Here is a 16,993-nt window from a genome sequence, read left to right as displayed (position 1 = left end):
CTGGATAATGTATTCACACTTGTAGTATAACGTTCCTGTAAGCAGTATCATAACACGTTTTTTTTAACTTTTTGAAAAAATGTTGTAGTGTGCAATCTGCACTTTCAACAGGTGAATTGCAACCTTGTCCTGTACTGGTAGGAACAGAATGATATTCACACAATACTCTGTTGTTGAGATATGGTGCAATATGTTGTTGCGCATGCGTGGAAGGGATCCGAAGAAATCAAGACATCCACCATCAGGACACTCTCATGGGTAACATGTAGAATCCGTGTCCCACAACTGCCTTCTCTGTTGCCACAATGTGACTTGCGTCTTATTCTTTTGCTGCCTGTTTATTGCCATTCCCCAATAGGTGTGGAGTAATCCGGATGACTCCACGAGCCACAGCTTCCTTTTCCTCCACATAGGGTTGGTAGTCCTCGAGACTACCTTAGATAGATTTAGAAACTAGAATTAGGTCTACTTAGACCTCGGGGCGACACTTGGTCGCTACCACCGCAAAATTTAGAGACCTTTTGTTAGTCAACTTGGGTTAGATCTTAACTTTTTTGTTTACTTTGTTAACTTTGTCTGTTGTGTCCTATAAGTTAGTAACTTCTGAGGCTACGCGAAGCAAACACAGGACGACTCGATAAACGTTTTCCTAACTTTTAGTTCTTAATACACATACCTTAGAAAACCCCTGTTTGTTGTGTCTTACGTTTGCCCCTCCCCTCACTGTATTTCTCCTAGCGTTGCAGCCCCACTGTAATTCCCACGTCCCACCCACATATAGCATTACATCAATACATGTCCCATATCTCCTTCTGCACATTCAATGTAAGAAGCCTAAGTGCTCCGGATAAAAGAGGCCAAATCCTCTACCGCCTACACCGTAAACACATAATGATAGCTATGCTACAAGAGACACACTTTTGTGCACTGCACATGCCCAATGTCCCACAAATTACTACTCAACTTCGTTCCATAGCCCCCACCTGGACCGCAAGGCTGGAGGGGTTTCAATACGTTTACATCAATCCCTGCAACACACAATTCTAGCATCAGCTACAGATCCAAATGGCATATATCTCTTTTTGAAATTGTCGTATGGTAACAAAGTGTATACCTTCGCTAATATCTATTTTCCTAACCAGGGACAAGTCCACTTTGGCATCTCCACGCTAAAGAGACTGTCGGAGTTCGCCGACGGTTCACCGATCTCCTATGATGCCACACTAGACTCAACAACCAGTAAGTCCGCCACCTCACTGGGCCAGCTGAATAGGGTAAGGAGATTGCTAAAAGACATGCACTTGATTGATGTCTGGAGACTCCTGCATCCACACGATAGGGACTATTCGTACAACTCCCTAGCGCACAATAGCTACCACAGGATAGATTATCTATTCCTCTCCCACTACCTCCTTGACCTATCACCTAAGTGTTCCATAGACAATTTCCTGTGGTCGGACCATGCGCCAGTAATGGGCTCCATATGATATCGGCCTCTACACAACGCATCAACACGTGGAGACTCAATGAAAATCTATTAAACAACGCCCTATGCGTCGCAGATATCAAAAATACTATACACACATTTATTTCAGATAATGATATCCAAAACTCCAACGTCTCCCTCTGATGTGGGAGAAGCTTAAAAGGTAATATAAGGGGTGTTCTGATGTCTCATGGCTCACGCCTCAAAAAAGCCTGCACACATGAACTCCAATCGTCATTAATTGAACTAGCGCGACTTGAAACCAATAATAAATTCTCCTGTCTGATCCGATTAAGGCAGAATTATCGGCTATAAGACAAAAAATATTAGCGATCTTAGATCAGAAAACCCAATGTGCGTGCAATCATCTACGAAGAGCTACTAGGAGTATGGGGACAAATGTGGCGCATGGCTCACAAGGGCTTTACACCCGAAGGCCCCACGCACACATGTCCTTTCTATCACCTCTACAGATAAAGGCATAATTCACTCACCGCAAGGCATAGTCGATGAAATCCGAAACTTCTATGATCGCTTATACAATTTAGACCATAATAAACAACAATTAGCGCAACACAAAACTGCGAGCATCGAGGAATACCTGTCAATGTACGGACCAAAACCCATATCACAGGAGAGGTCTGAGTCTCTGGACCGGGACTTTACAGAACACGAGATAAACAGGGTCATAAAGGATCTGAAATCTGGAAAGAATCCCGGCCCGGATGGCTTCACGTCACGGTTTTCTAAAATGTTCAGAGAGGAGATCACACCAATACTCCTACAGGTGTTTAATGCAGCAGCAAATGGCACTCCCTTCCTGGCTCAATCCCTACAAGCAATTGCAACATCCCCCACCGGGGCCTGGCCTTAAAGGGGAGGCCTGGAGACAGCCGGGGCCCGCTGTACCGGAGTGGCTGGCGGTTGCGGCCTAAGCACGCTATTGTCACAGTGCTTGGTACGGGGGAACCGGAGGGCTGTCCTACAGCCTGGCAGGTCTCCAGCAGGGTGGTGTTGGCAAGAAATGATGATGGAGCGGCTGCTATAGCGGATCTCCCTGGGGCAACCCCTTAATGTCCCGAGTGTGAGTCTCTGGGTGATGGACAGGGTGCCGGTGATGATGGTAGTTGTAGTAGCAGGGACCAGACGGAGACAGAAGTTGAAGAAAACAACTTACAGTTCGTTTATTGCAACCGGCAGGAACTGCAGAAAACGTGCCTTTAACAGGTGGAGTACTGGAGAGGGAGGGAGCCACAGGATGTATTTCACCAGCCTGGATGTAGGAGCAGGCTGGGAGGCAGCTGTGTCCTTAGAGGAGGCTTCAGCTCGGTCCTGGAACTCTTCAGGTATCACCCTTGAAGGTAGGAATGATACCCCTTTTCCTCACTACACTAACTCTAGTCTAATGCTCCACTTCAGGCAGGGGCTAGGCTCTTCCTGCACTGGTCTGGTATGCTAGAGACTCTGAGCTACTGCTCAGCTAACTACTCTCTGCTTGCGTCCTGCAGACCCAGAGGGCCTGACTAGGACCGGTCTCTCTCCTGAGAGAGATTTCTCTCTAAGACCTCTAGAACATTCTTGGCCAGGGGGGTTTATTACCTCCCTTTGGTCAGGTGGTGGCTGCTCCTCCAATTACCTCTCAGTGCACAAAGACAGGATGTAACACAGACATTGGTTGATATAATTACATCACAAATTAACATCTGCCTTGCCAGGCAGGATTAACCACTGCAATTTCCCCTTGATCCTATAAGGACCATGTAGTGTAATGTGGTGTTACCTACAGGTGGGACGTATTCGCAAGCACTACCTCGCCATTGCATCGGCGAGGGTGTTGCATACCCCGGGGGCAATTGAAAGAGCCGCCCTCGGCTCGACTACAGATGTTTTGGGGCACAGAGGGGGCTAAGGGCACTTCTAGGAAGTGCAGGCTATGTGAGGTGTAGGGACAAACCGCCCATGGTCCTGGAGACAGGCACCTGGGTTGGTGTCGGACTAAGACAAAAATATAGCTGTATGACAGTTGGTCGCTGACGCCATTAAACCGAACTGTACAGTAGGAAAGGTGTGGTGTCATGTCCTGTAATCCACTCCTTGCACCAAGGCCTGTATATTTGTTTGATCAACGCTTCTTCCCTGGCGGCAATTATATGGTGTCTATCTGCATTGCGTTAGCATATGCGACACAAGTACCTCCTGACTGGCATCCTTACCCATGTATGGGTGGCATCTAGGTGCTAACTCTGTAACACCCCCGGTCCCCTAAAGACCCGCAGTTTACGGACTACCCCCACGTGCAAACCTCAGTTTGAGGGATCAGGTAGCGGTCAGTGTTTTACATAGAAGACGGTCCGACACAGCCACACTACAACCTGAAAAGCCTATAAAAGGGTTAATGCAGACTACTGGCATATCTTCTGACAGTGTGCAAACAGGTAAATTCACATTGGCTTAGCAGCCCAATGGGTACACATCTTATAACATAACGTTACAGATAGATAGGCTACTCAGGGTAGCAAGATAGCAAATGTCTCTTTTCCTGCAAAGAAAAGGCATGGAAGTGCAAACATAATGTCCGTACCTAAAAAGAAGGCATTAAGTGGAATATGATAGTCAATAGACACAGCAACTTTTCCTTGGAATTGGCCACAAGTCTCTCAGAAGGTCTTTAATGACAAAGTCCATCTTCTGGGTACAGCCCTTGATGTGGGGAAAAGTGCAATGGAAGAAGCAAAGGGTCTCCTCTATATGCAGAGGGACAGAGTCCTTTGAAGAAATCTCTGCTGTGGCAGAGGAAGGGGTGCTATCATAGCACAAGACAGTGTATAATCTCTTGACCGAGATAAATAAGGGTAAGAGTCTCAGGAAAGTCTCTGGCTCTTTGGGGCAAGGACAGAAATATACACAATATGTACATAGTACCTGGAGAGGGCTACAGCCCTTAAGGGTTAATCTTGCTGCTCAAGAGCAATGGCTGCAGGCATGGGAGCAGGAACTGCAGCAGGGACATCATCAGCCTGGATGAAGAAAGCAGTGTTGCAATCCATCACCTGAAGACATCTGGTGGTAGACACTGGAACTGCTGACATGGAACACCCAGAAGCTGGAGCTGGAACAGCAGGGAGGTCATCTGCGGCGGCAGGCATCTCAGCAAAGGAAGGAGACAGGCACTTCTCTGGCTGACCTTCTGTAGCTGGGGGCGCTGTGGAGCGCATGATGATGACCGCAGGAGCTGTAACTTCTTCACTGCTGACAGCTGAAGGATTGTTGTTCCTGGACTGACCTGTAGCTCTTGGGGGCGCTGTTGCGCTGGCGGTGGTAACCTCTGTAGCTGGCAGGGCGTTCTCACCGGACAGCCTGGGCCTCTTAGCAGGTGGTCCTGGATACTCCGCAGGACGGTCAGCAGCATTAGATAAGGGGTCAGGCCCCTTTAAGAGAGTCCCTTTTGTAGCCGGGCCTCCTATGGGGAGATGTTGACCCTCTGCAGGGAGGCCGGACTGTACCCCAGCCGGGGCTAAGGGAGATATAGTCACAGTCACTGTGATATAGGCCCTGGGGGCCATGGTACTCACATCCGCGGTGGTCCTCAGGAGGTCCGGAATCGGAGGAGGCAGCCGCTGTGGAGAATCCGCCATTGAAGACTGCATGCAGGAGACAGCAGTAAGCGGTGCAGCAGAGGAAGGGGCCCGAGGCTCGCGGGCAGGCCATGCGACACTTTGTTCTTCATCTCGGAGGCTGTGAGGCATGTCAGCAGGACAGGAGACAGCACGTGGAGAAATCCAAGATGGCCGATTAACCTCTCTGATGCTGGATGGCGGCTGCTCTGACTCTGATGTACCTCGTGGGCTCTCACTGGCGTTGCAGCGCGGGAGAGTTTCGCGCCAGAGGGCGGAGCTTGAGTCTTTCCCGCCAGGAGTTGTGGCGGGCTGAATTTTCTGCTGCGCCACAGCGCGCTGAGGCAGGATTCGCGCCATACGCGCAGGGGGCGGAGCTTAGCGATGTCTCTGGGTTTCCCGCCAGTGAAAGTTTTGGCGGGCTGGAATTACTTGATGCGCCACAGTTTCGTGAGGTAAAATCTTCAGCCGCGGCAGCGCCGGATGTAGCAGAGCTGGTACAGTTCTTGCAGGGATTAACCTCTTGAGTGCTGGAGCGGCACTCGACAGCACGTGGCAGCATTAACACAGTTCAATCCAGAAACACACAATCACTTGGGCCTAAACCCGGATGGCAGCAGGGTTAGGCAGCACAGTCTTTTCAATAAAGGAAAGTCTTTAATGCCGGAATAAGGCACAGAAGTATCAATCCTGTTCGTGACGCCACTTGCAACATCCCCCACCGGGGCCTAGCCCTTGAGGTGAGGCCTGGAGACAGCCGGGGCCCGCTGTACCGGAGTGGCTGGCGGTTGCGGCCTAAGCACGCTATTGTCACGGTGCTTGGTACGGGGGAACCGGAGGGCTGTCCTACAGCCTGGCAGGTCTCCAGCAGGGTGGTGTTGGCAAGAAATGATGATGGAGCGGCTGCTATAGCGGATCTCCCTGGGGCAACCCCTTAATGTCCCGAGTGTGAGTCTCTGGGTGATGGACAGGGTGCCGGTGATGATGGTAGTTGTAGTAGCAGGGACCAGACGGAGACAGAAGTTGAAGAAAACAACTTACAGTTCGTTTATTGCAACCGGCAGGAACTGCAGAAAACGTGCCTTTAACAGGTGGAGTACTGGAGAGGTATTTGGAGGGAGCCACAGGATGTATTTCACCAGCCTGGATGTAGGAGCAGGCTGGGAGGCAGCTGTGTCCTTAGAGGAGGCTTCAGCTCGGTCCTGGAACTCTTCAGGTATCACCCTTGAAGGTAGGAATGATACCCCTTTTCCTCACTACACAAACTCTAGTCTAATGCTCCACTTCAGGCAGGGGCTAGGCTCTTCCTGCACTGGTCTGGTATGCTAGAGACTCTGAGCTACTGCTCAGCTAACTACTCTCTGCTTGCGTCCTGCAGACCCAGAGGGCCTGACTAGGACCGGTCTCTCTCCTGAGAGAGATTTCTCTCTAAGACCTCTAGAACATTCTTGGCCAGGGGGGTTTATTACCTCCCTTTGGTCAGGTGGTGGCTGCTCCTCCAATTACCTCTCAGTGCACAAAGACAGGATGTAACACAGACATTGGTTGATATAATTACATCACAAATTAACATCTGCCTTGCCAGGCAGGATTAACCACTGCAATTTCCCCTTGATCCTATAAGGACCATGTAGTGTAATGTGGTGTTACCTACAGGTGGGACGTATTCGCAAGCACTACCTCGCCATTGCATCGGCGAGGGTGTTGCACAATCATTACAGTCTTACCCAATCCGGGAAAATCACTGTCTACATTTGGGGACTTTAGACCTATGTGGACATAAAACTGCTCGCAAAAATGATGGCCTTTCGTCTTCAGACCCATATCCCAAATCTCATACATCAAGACCCAGTGGGCTTTGTGCCAGGGAGGGAGGCCAAAGACAATACGGTAAAAACCATTTCTCTAATGGCGAGAGTGCGCACGAACGGTAACAAACTATTCCTTCTTAAGATAGACGCAGAGAAGGCGTTCGACAGGGTGAGGTGGGAGTTCCTGGTAGCGGTGCTCAGACAAATAGGTTTAGGCCCCAAGCAACATTCCCCTTTAGATGGGCCACTAAATCCATACACTACCTAGGCACACATATCCCCGCTGACATTACCACACTTTTTAATCTCAATTAAACCCATGCTACGGACTATCGAAGGAGACCTAGAGAAATGGGCACAACTTCCCCTGTCATGGTTTGGGAGGATTAATGTCCTCAAAATGGATGTGCTTCCTCGCCTCCTATATCTCTTCCAAACCATTCCTATCCCCCTTCCCATTTACTACGTCAATAAACTCAGACGCATGACTCAACATTTTGTCTGGCGTAGCTCCAGACCTCGCATCAGACATGCTACACTAACGTTACACAAACTTGATGGAGGTGCAGGGCTCCCAGATTTCTTCGGTTATTATAAGGTGACCATCACCACCTATGTCCTAGACATCATCCAAAAGCGCTCCTCGAAACTCTGGGTAGAGATGGAACTAGATCATAGCACTCGGAGCATTCTGGTGGCCCACATGACATCCTCACAAAGGCCTCTCACCACTACTAACACTCCTCCTAACATCATGGCGCAAATTTGCACACACTTCAGGATTAATAAAGTCTCCAGGCCCACTCACTCCGTTACTTGGCAATCCTGTTATCGCTCCACACACTGTCATACACTAGCTCCTCATATTTTCCCAGATTAAAGGACATCATAACGGAAACAGGAATCAGACCTCAGATTGAGGTGACGACCCTACTTGGTGTCCCATCAACCAGATGGCTCCTTTACTTTCAGATCCGTAACTATGTTTCTTCACTGGGAGAGTTGGGGAGTTTGCTGACTAACTCTACATTCGAAGACCTCTGTCTCTCCTCCTCTGCACCTCCACATGCAATCTCCTTGGTCTATTCTATGCTGACACATGTGGACGTGGCAGATTCCCGTCCAGGATGTGCAAGTGCCTGGGAAGGGGAACTTAACACATCATTTACCCCTGCGCAGTGGCAGAAGGCGCTAACCTTGACACACAAGTCATCAGTTTCTTGCCGCATGCAAGAACGAAACTATAAAATCCTGACCCAGTGGTATAGGACACCAGTACGGTTACATGAAATGTTCCCATCTGTCCCAGACACTTGCTGGCATTGTGGTACTGGGATGGGTACCATGCTCCATATCTGGTGGGAATGTGAACCCATACAAGAGCTCTGGCGGGCCATCTTTGACCTCTACAACAGCATCATTTGCAAGGGAAAGATTGCTCCCACCCATGAATTGGCGCTTCTGTCCATGTAGTCCGGAACTGTTTCAAAATACAAAAAAAAACCTACTACGCCACTTCCTTATGGCCATGCGACAAATAATCCCCAGATTATGGAGATCTACTGAGGCTCCCATCAGACTACAATGGATAGAAGCGCTGGATTCAATTAGGCGCATGGAGGAATTAAAGGCCAGTGATGAGAGCAGCTATGAGCACTTCAATAACATTTGGTCCGCTTGAATTGACTACAGATCCACCCCTGCTCTACATGATTGGTTGACCAGAGGCGGGAACCCTCATGAATCTTAGAGTAGATTTGGAGTGGAAAATACTTGCTTCTTTGCTCCGCAGGACCCTCCCCTACCCTTGTAGTATGCCTCTCTTAAACCCCACTTCCCCCTCGTATTCTGTCTTTTTTTTTATCTGTAAACCACCTCCAAATTTCTCAACTCCCTTAGGCAGGATGCAATGCCATTTTGTTATGTTTCTTGTAACAATTAGTTTACCTGTGGCCTTGTGCCACATGCACTTTCCTCTTAATACAAATACTCTGATAATTTGAATGTATACACAAGATCACAAAGGTCACAAGATATGTAATACTTTATTGTATGCGATAACATGATGATATGATCAATAAAGTTTGATGTTGAACCATAAAACCTATACAAATTTGGTATCCACGTAATCGTACCGACCTGAGGTGGGGAGTGTGTAAAAACAAGTGACACAACTGATCTGCGATGCTCCCTAAATCGGATAAATAGGGGTCTGATGGTTTTTCCAATATAGAATCGTCTACAGGGGCAAAAAATAACATAAACCACATAGTCAGTCTTACAACTTATAAATTGTTTAACTGTGGTAGTGATAGCTCCTATCTGAAGAGCTTTTGCTCTTAAATGATATCTGCAAAAATTACAATGGTGACACGCGAAATTACCTTTTGGAGTCCCTCTCTCCAGCCAAGTATTGCCTCCATCATTGAATTTACTTCTAACTAGCAAGTTTCTCATTGTAGGGTTGCGTCTAAAGGTGACTATGGGTCTATTCTCCGTCAATTTTTTCAAATCAGGATCCCTCTCAAGTATGGCCCAATTTTTTGGGACAGCTTTACGTATATTATCTCCATTGGGACTAAAAGCAAAAGTGAACCTATCTTTGTTCTTCTTCTTATTTCTAGTCCTGTGTAGGAGCTGGTGTCTGTCTAACTGTGCTGCTTTTTCATATGCTGCACCAATTGTCTCTAAATTCTGTTGTATATATATCGAAATTGATATGTCATGCGAATCCTCTTTATTTTCATTTAACAATGCAGATAGTGTGTTGTTAAATGAAAATAAAGAGGATAATCCATGTATTAAGTATATAAACACATATTTAAGATACATCGACGATGTGTTCATGGCTTGGTCCGGTACCCAGAAAGATTTTTTTGAGTTTGTTGAGTTTTTAAACAGTGAAGACAGAATGAACATGCTCTTTACGTGCAATTTTGGGGATAAACAACTTAATTTTTTGGACGTCCAATTGGACATTGTCGATGATTGTATTAGAGTAAGCAGTTATTTCAAACCAACATCAACAAATGCCTTACTCCATTATAAGAGTGCCCACCCTGACTCCGTGAAAAAGGCAGTACCTTACGGCCAATTCGTTCGTCTCAGACGTATAAACGACTCTGATGAGTCATTTCAAAGGCAGTCTATCGAGTTGAGAGATAGGCTTAGACTTAGAGGATATCCGGATGAGATAATTGGTGCAGCATATGAAAAAGCAGTGCAGTTAGACAGACACCAGCTCCTACACAGGACTAGAAATAAGAAGAAGAACAAAGATAGGTTCATCTTTGCTTTTGAGTTTAGTCCCAATGGAGATAATATAAAGTAAAGCTATCCCAAAAAATTGGGCCATACTTGAGAGGCATCCTGATTTTAAAAAATTGACAGAGAATAGACCCATAGGCACCTTTAGACGCAACCCTACAATGAGAAACTTGCTAGTTAGACGATTCTATGTTGGAAAAACCATCAGACCCCTATTTATCCGATTTAGGGAGCATCGCAGATCAGTTGTGTCAGGAAAAGGCTCACAAAGGTTTATACAACATATGCGTGAAACACATGCGAGCGATGTGAACACGCTTTCCTTTGCACGGATTGAACGAGTAACCTGTAGTGCCAATGGAGGAGATAGGAACAGAGAACTGCTCCGTTGCGAGGTGGAGCCTCCGCACGGAGGCAGAAGGTCCGAATGGGTTAAATGACATGGCAGTTTTCCTCTAACTAAAAAATGAAGTATATTTCACAATTGCTTTATATGTACCATTAGGTGAAACTACATTCTTCTTCATTGTTCTTTACAGTGGATATTAGAAATAATATGGTTGTTTTTATTTGGTTGATTGGGTTTTTACCTACTTTGTGTGGACGGTGATCGCAGCCATCTCGAGCGACGAGGGAGGTGGTTATTTCCCTTCCCAGCTGACTCGATCACATGAGACCGTCCACACACGCCCCTCAGTCACATGACACTGTTGATTGTATGACGTCAGCGGCTGAGCATTTAACTTCTTACAGCCACAGGCGTCTCTCATACGGCTTGACAAAGCGCAGGAGTGCTCGAAACGGCCCATTGCCGTGAGTTATGTCCTGCAACACCTCTCTGTCCTATGAGATGTAAATAAACGAAGAGTTCTTGGGTGAGTGCCGCTTGTTTTTTATATTTTTTCTACTATTTGAAGTTTCCAAGGTGTTGAGTACCATTTATGCCTTTCTTCTATGTCTGCATTCACATTCAACTTACTTTCAAGTGAAATAGAGCACCATGGAAACCCTTAGAATATTTTGATTTATTTTTCCATCTGTCATCACATATTGTATACTCTAGGGAGCATTCTAAGACTGACAAGTTCAAAGAAGTAGCCATTCCATACACTGTCCTTCCTTTTTCCAGTTGGATCATAAAGAGACTGTAAGAAGAATATTTTAATTTCTTGTGTGGCCTTGGCTAACCTCTTAACATCACAGGCCTCTTCTTTAACATCAGCCTTTATTAGACAGGATTTTTTCATGGGGAATCTTACGCTCCCTGACACATGTAGAAGGTGCCCTTTGCCAGGAGAAGGCTTCTGTAATAGCCAGCTAGGCCTTAATCCCTTCCCGCCGCAGCCCTTTTTCGTTTTTGCGTTTTCATTTTTCACTCCCCACATTCAAAAATTTTTCCATGTACAGAGCTGTGTGACGGCTTATTTTCTGGTATTTAATATTCCATGTCGTGTACTGGGAGGCGGGAAAAAAATTCCAAATGCAGTGAAATTGGTAAAAAAACGCATTTGTGTCGTATTCTTGTGGGCTTGGATTTTACGGATTTCACTATGCACCCCAAATGACATGTCTACTTTATTCTTTGGATCGGTACGATTATGGGGACACCAAATTTGTATAGGTTTTATAATGTGTTCATACATTTAAAAAAATTAAAACCTCCTGTACAAAATTTTTGGGGGGGATTTTGCCATCTTCTGGCGCTAATAACTTTTTGATACTTCGGTGTTTGGAGCTGTGGGTGGTGCCGTTTTTTGCGGATTTTGATGACCTTTACAATGTTATCACTTTTAGGACTGTACAACCTTTTGATCACTTTTTATAGAATTTTTTATTTTTTTTTAAATGGCAAAAAAGTGCCATTTTCGACTTTGGGCACGATTTTCCATTACGGGGTTAAACGCAGTGAAAAACCGTTATCATATTTTGATAGATCGGGCACTTTCGGACGCGGTGATACCTAATGTGTTTATGATTTTTACTGTTTATTTATATTTATATCAGTTCTAGGGAAAGGGGGGTGATTTGAATTTTTAGGTTTTTTTATTCTAATTTTTTTATTTTAACTTTTTTTTTATTTTTACTATTTTTCAGACTTCCTAGGGTACTTTAACCCTAGGGTGTCTGTACGATCCTATCATATACTGCCATACTACAGTATGGCAGTATATGGGGATTTTACTACTCATACAATACAATGTGCTGATAGCACATTGTAATGAATGGGTTAACCCGAAGCTACCATAGCAACGAATCGCCGCTCCCCGATGACGTCATGGGGAGCGACAATCCATGGAAAGATGGCGGCGCCCGCGCACCGCACTTTTGCCGGCGACAATCAGCAGTAAAACACCCGCGATCGGTGCCGGCATCGATCGCGGGTGTTATTGGTAAGCCTTTGCTGCAATATGCAGCAAAGACTTACCGGCTATGGAGAGGGCTCGGCCCACGAGCCCTCTCCATGTACCGGGACCCGACATGTGACGTAATAGTACGTCACATGTCGGGAAGGGGTTAACCATACAGTCACTTGCCTCCTAGGCTAACATCATTGCCCAATACTTCATTAGGACCTGTTGAGCAGCCGCACATGTGTTTAGAGATTATTGTTGAACCCAAAATGTAAATTGGTCTTTCACAGGATCAATAAACTGTTTAACATTGCCAGCTGGATTGTTTTAAAAAAAAAAAATTCTATGGACAACCGCTTTAATTACACTTTACCTTGGTAGGACGTAGCACCAATTACTTGAAAAGTTTTTCTTTATTACAGTTGATTCAGGGGGAACATCAAAATCACACAGCTAGATAAAAAGAGAGTAAAAAACTTTGTAAAAAAATGTGTAAATCATTTAATAATAAGAAGAGTTAGCCGCAAAGGAGGTTTATTTTTATCATTATAAAAATTCTAAAATAAGTACTCCGAATTCTAAAGGCTGCACTTCAACCTTTACTGCTATTACCAGTTTTCCTAAAAATATTTATAACCTAGTTGATCTGTGGTGGTTCTAGGTGTTGGAACCCTAGCTATGGGATATTTTGTAAATATTTATGATGTATAAACAGTGGGGCAGATATATTATAGTACAGGCAGTCCCCGGGTTACGTACAAGATAGGGACTGTAGGTTTGTTCTTAAGTTGAATTTGTATGTAAGTCGAAACTGTATATTTTATCATTGTAGTTCCCGACAATTTTTTTTTTTTGCCCCAGTGACAATTGGAGTTTCAAATTTTTTTGCTGTAATAGGACCAAGAATTATCAATAAAGCTTCATTACAGACAATTTTAAGCTGATTATTGCAATCTGGGACTATTTTAAAGCATCCAGAGAGCTTCACCAGAGGTCACAGTGGGCAGAGGGGTCCGTCTGTAACTATGGGTTGTCTGTAAGTCGGGTGTCCTTAAGTAGGGGACCGCCTGTAAAGCCATATCAATCCTTCCAAAATCTTGATCAGTCCTAGTTTTAGAATAAAGCTTTCCAACTCACTCAAAATGCCTTTTGACTTTTGGCTACTTTTTGTATGAATCTGTATCTGTAATATGATGTTCTTACACGGAATAGTATACTAAACTAAGTAACCTGTGTGAAAAAAAATGTGGCAGCGCCTCATGCATTCAAAGTGAATTTCGGTGTAAGACAAATAGACTACAGAGCTTTTTAACCCCTAGGCGCACCAGGACGTTATAGTACGTCCCGGTGGCTAGATACTTAGCGCACCAGGACGCACTATAACGTCCTGCTTCTGGCACCGGCTCACGAACGGAGCCGGTACCAGAAGCAGCGGCTGTCAGCTGTCTAGTACAGCTGACAGCCTGCGCTAACACCCGCGATCGGAGCCGACTCCGATCGCGGGTGTTAACCCCTTACACGCCGCGGTCAAGCATGACCGCGGCGTGTAAGGGTCTTCCCCCTATGGATCGGATCCCCCGTGCCGCTTACCGGGGGATCCGATCCTCTCCTGGGCAGCTCCGAGGACTGGCATGTGCCCCGGAGCTGCCCGGTTTCCATGGCAGCCAGAACCCTTCCGGGTCTGACTGCAAACTGTCTGAGCATGCGCAAGCATGCTTAGACAGTTTACACTGCTCTACAATAAAATAGTATTGTAGAGCAGTGTATTGAACTTAAACCAGTGATCAGAGTATCACTGGTTTAAGTTCAAGTATGTAGAAGTAAAATTATGCAAAAACACTTAACACTACACATTATAATAAATAAAAAATAAATACATAAAAATATAAGCCCCTAAAATGTCACTTTCCCATAAAAACACTTAATAAAGTATAAAAAACATAAAAACACAAAAAAACCCCGCATGTTTGGTATTGCCGCGTCCGTAACAATCTGCATAATAAAACAGAATCATTACTGGACCCGCACGGTAAACGCCGGAGGAAAAAAACGCAAAAAAGTTCCGAAAAAAAGATAATTTTTAATTAATACCCTATAAAAAATGCTCTAAAGAGTGATTTAAAAAATTTTATGCACTCTAAAATAAGCCCACTAAAAAGAACAACTGTTCTCGCAAAAAATAAGCCCCTAAACAGATTTGTCAGCCAAAATATAAAAAAGTTATGCATATGAATAGATGGTGATGCTAAAATGAATAAGATTTTCTCCAAATTAGTTTTTATTCAGTACAATTGAATAAAATACACAAAACCCCCACATATTTGGTATCCCTGCGTCCGTAAAAATCTGCATAATAAAACAGAATCGTTATTAGATCCGCAAAGTGAACCCCGTAAAAAACAACCTAAAAAAACTCTCTCTGAAAAAAAGATGATTTTTTATTAATGCCCTTTAAAAATGCTCTAAAAAGTGATTTAAAAAAGTTACGCAATCTAAAATAAGACCACTAAAAAGAACAATCCTTCTCGCAAAAAATAAGCCCTTAAACAGATTTGTGAGGTGAAAAATAAAAAAGTTATGCATATGAAAGACGGTGATGCTAAAATTAACAACAATTTTGCCAAATTACTTTTTATTCAGTAAAAATGGGAAAAAATAAAAAATATATATAAATGAAGTATTTTTGTAATCGTGGCGACCCATAGAATAAAAATAATATACTATTTTTATGGTATGGTTAACGGCCAAAAAAAAACACATAAAAATGTTCCTAAAAATTGACGATTTTCATTTCCTCCACCAACAAAGCTTTAATTAAATCTCACCAATTAGCTATAGATGCCCCAAAATTATGTACCAGAAAAGTGCATCTCATGTGGCAAAAGAAATAAGCCCCTATAGGTCCTCAATAAAAAAAGAAAAAAATTATAGCCTGTACAATGTGACATAGCAAATCGGATCTGGATGGCGCCTCCTTCCCTCCTATGCCCAGGCGTGCGCCCATACAGCAGGTTACCACCACATATAGGGTATCGGTGTACTCGGGAGAAATTGGGTAACAAACTTTGTGGAGCCTTTTTTCATTTAATCCATTGTAAATGTTTAATTTTCCACCCAAAATGAGTGTATTGTGAAAAAATATTACAATTTTCAGACTGCACCTCCGTTTTGTTTTAACCCCTATAAAACACCTAAAGGGTTAACAAACTTCTTAAAAGTGGTTTTTCATACGTTGAGGGGTGTAGTTTCCACAATGGGGTAATTTATGAGTCTAGCTATTATTTAGGCCTCTCAGTGTCAATTAGAAGTTGAGCAGGTCCATCTAAATACGGGTTTTGGTGATTTTACAAAAAATGTGAAAAATGATACCTAAATTCTGAGCCTCATAACATTCTAGTAAAATATGTGGAATCTTAAAAAAACCATGCCAACATAAAGCAGACATTTGGGAAATGTAAGTTATGAATTTATTTGGGTGCTATGACTATCTGCATCAAAAGTAGAGAATTTAGAACGTTGAAAATATAGAATTTTTCCAATTTTTTGCCAAATTTTGTTTTTTTTCATAACTAAACGCAAAAGATTTCATCCAAATTTTTAAACTAATTTGAAGTACAATGTGTCACGAGAAAACAATCTCAAAATCCCCTAGATTTCTCATAGCGTTCCAAAGCTATAACCACTTATAGTGACACAGGTCAGATTTGAAAAATGGGTCCGCGTCCTTTAGGCCAAAAGATGCTGTGTCCCGTAGGGGTTAAGTATAATGGTTAGATTAATTCTTTATTAAACTTTCCCATCCCTGAAGGCGTTTAGTGCAAAAGTATCTTATAAATGCTAAGTATTTTATATGCTGATTTATTAATGGAGGAATCCCTTCAATTCATTTGATTAATGCTAGGTTTCTAGGAGTTGTATTTTGCATCAAATATCTAAGTGCAGTGAGGGCAAACAGGAGGCTAAGGGCCATAGTGCCAGAGACTAGCAGTAGATTTAGTTGTGGATAGATGATAAATAAATTGTGTTATTTAGAACTGTATATGTAGATAACTTTTTTATACTTTAAAACAGATGCAGAAGCAGCAAAGTGCATTGTTTACCATAACAAAATACAGCTCCATCATTGCTAACAAAAGGAAAGTCAAATACTAAATCAAAAGTCTTATAGGACCATGAATAAATAAACTTGAAAATTACCTGACAAGGTGCCAGGCGAACAGTGTGCACTTGTACAGTGATAACTAGTTGATTCTCCAAGACATTGATGGAAATCGCTAGAGTAAACATAAATACATTTATACAGAAAGTCATGAGGATAATTACAAGCAAAATTACAGGTTAAAGTTGCAATTAATAAGAAATGAATTACAAGTTGAAGAAATTCTCTGAAATGTTATCATTATTATAAGACTGGTAGATGACCCATACCAATCAACACCACTCATGCAGTTATGGAGATCCTAG

General features: G+C 43.8%; 1 protein-coding gene across 12 annotated transcripts in view; it reads right to left on the bottom strand.

Annotated features, from left to right (window-relative positions):
- Positions 1-16,993, bottom strand: part of C5H18orf63 (chromosome 5 C18orf63 homolog) — a 55,546-nt gene that overhangs the window by 23,543 nt on the left and 15,010 nt on the right. For all 12 annotated transcript variants that reach the window (XM_072152331.1, XM_072152329.1, XM_072152328.1 and 9 more), the window contains 2 exons: positions 16,727-16,803; positions 12,903-12,982 (listed from right to left, as the gene is read on the bottom strand). In XM_072152331.1, coding sequence (XP_072008432.1) covers positions 12,903-12,982; positions 16,727-16,803 — 157 coding nt within the window. The remainder of the gene's footprint in view (positions 1-12,902; positions 12,983-16,726; positions 16,804-16,993) is intronic.

Source organism: Engystomops pustulosus, chromosome 5 (assembly GCF_040894005.1).
Source record: "Engystomops pustulosus chromosome 5, aEngPut4.maternal, whole genome shotgun sequence".
Taxonomy (NCBI): Eukaryota; Metazoa; Chordata; class Amphibia; order Anura; family Leptodactylidae; genus Engystomops; species Engystomops pustulosus.
The sequence above is the reverse complement of the archived record's forward strand: the minus strand, read 5'-3'. Positions and strand labels throughout refer to the sequence as shown.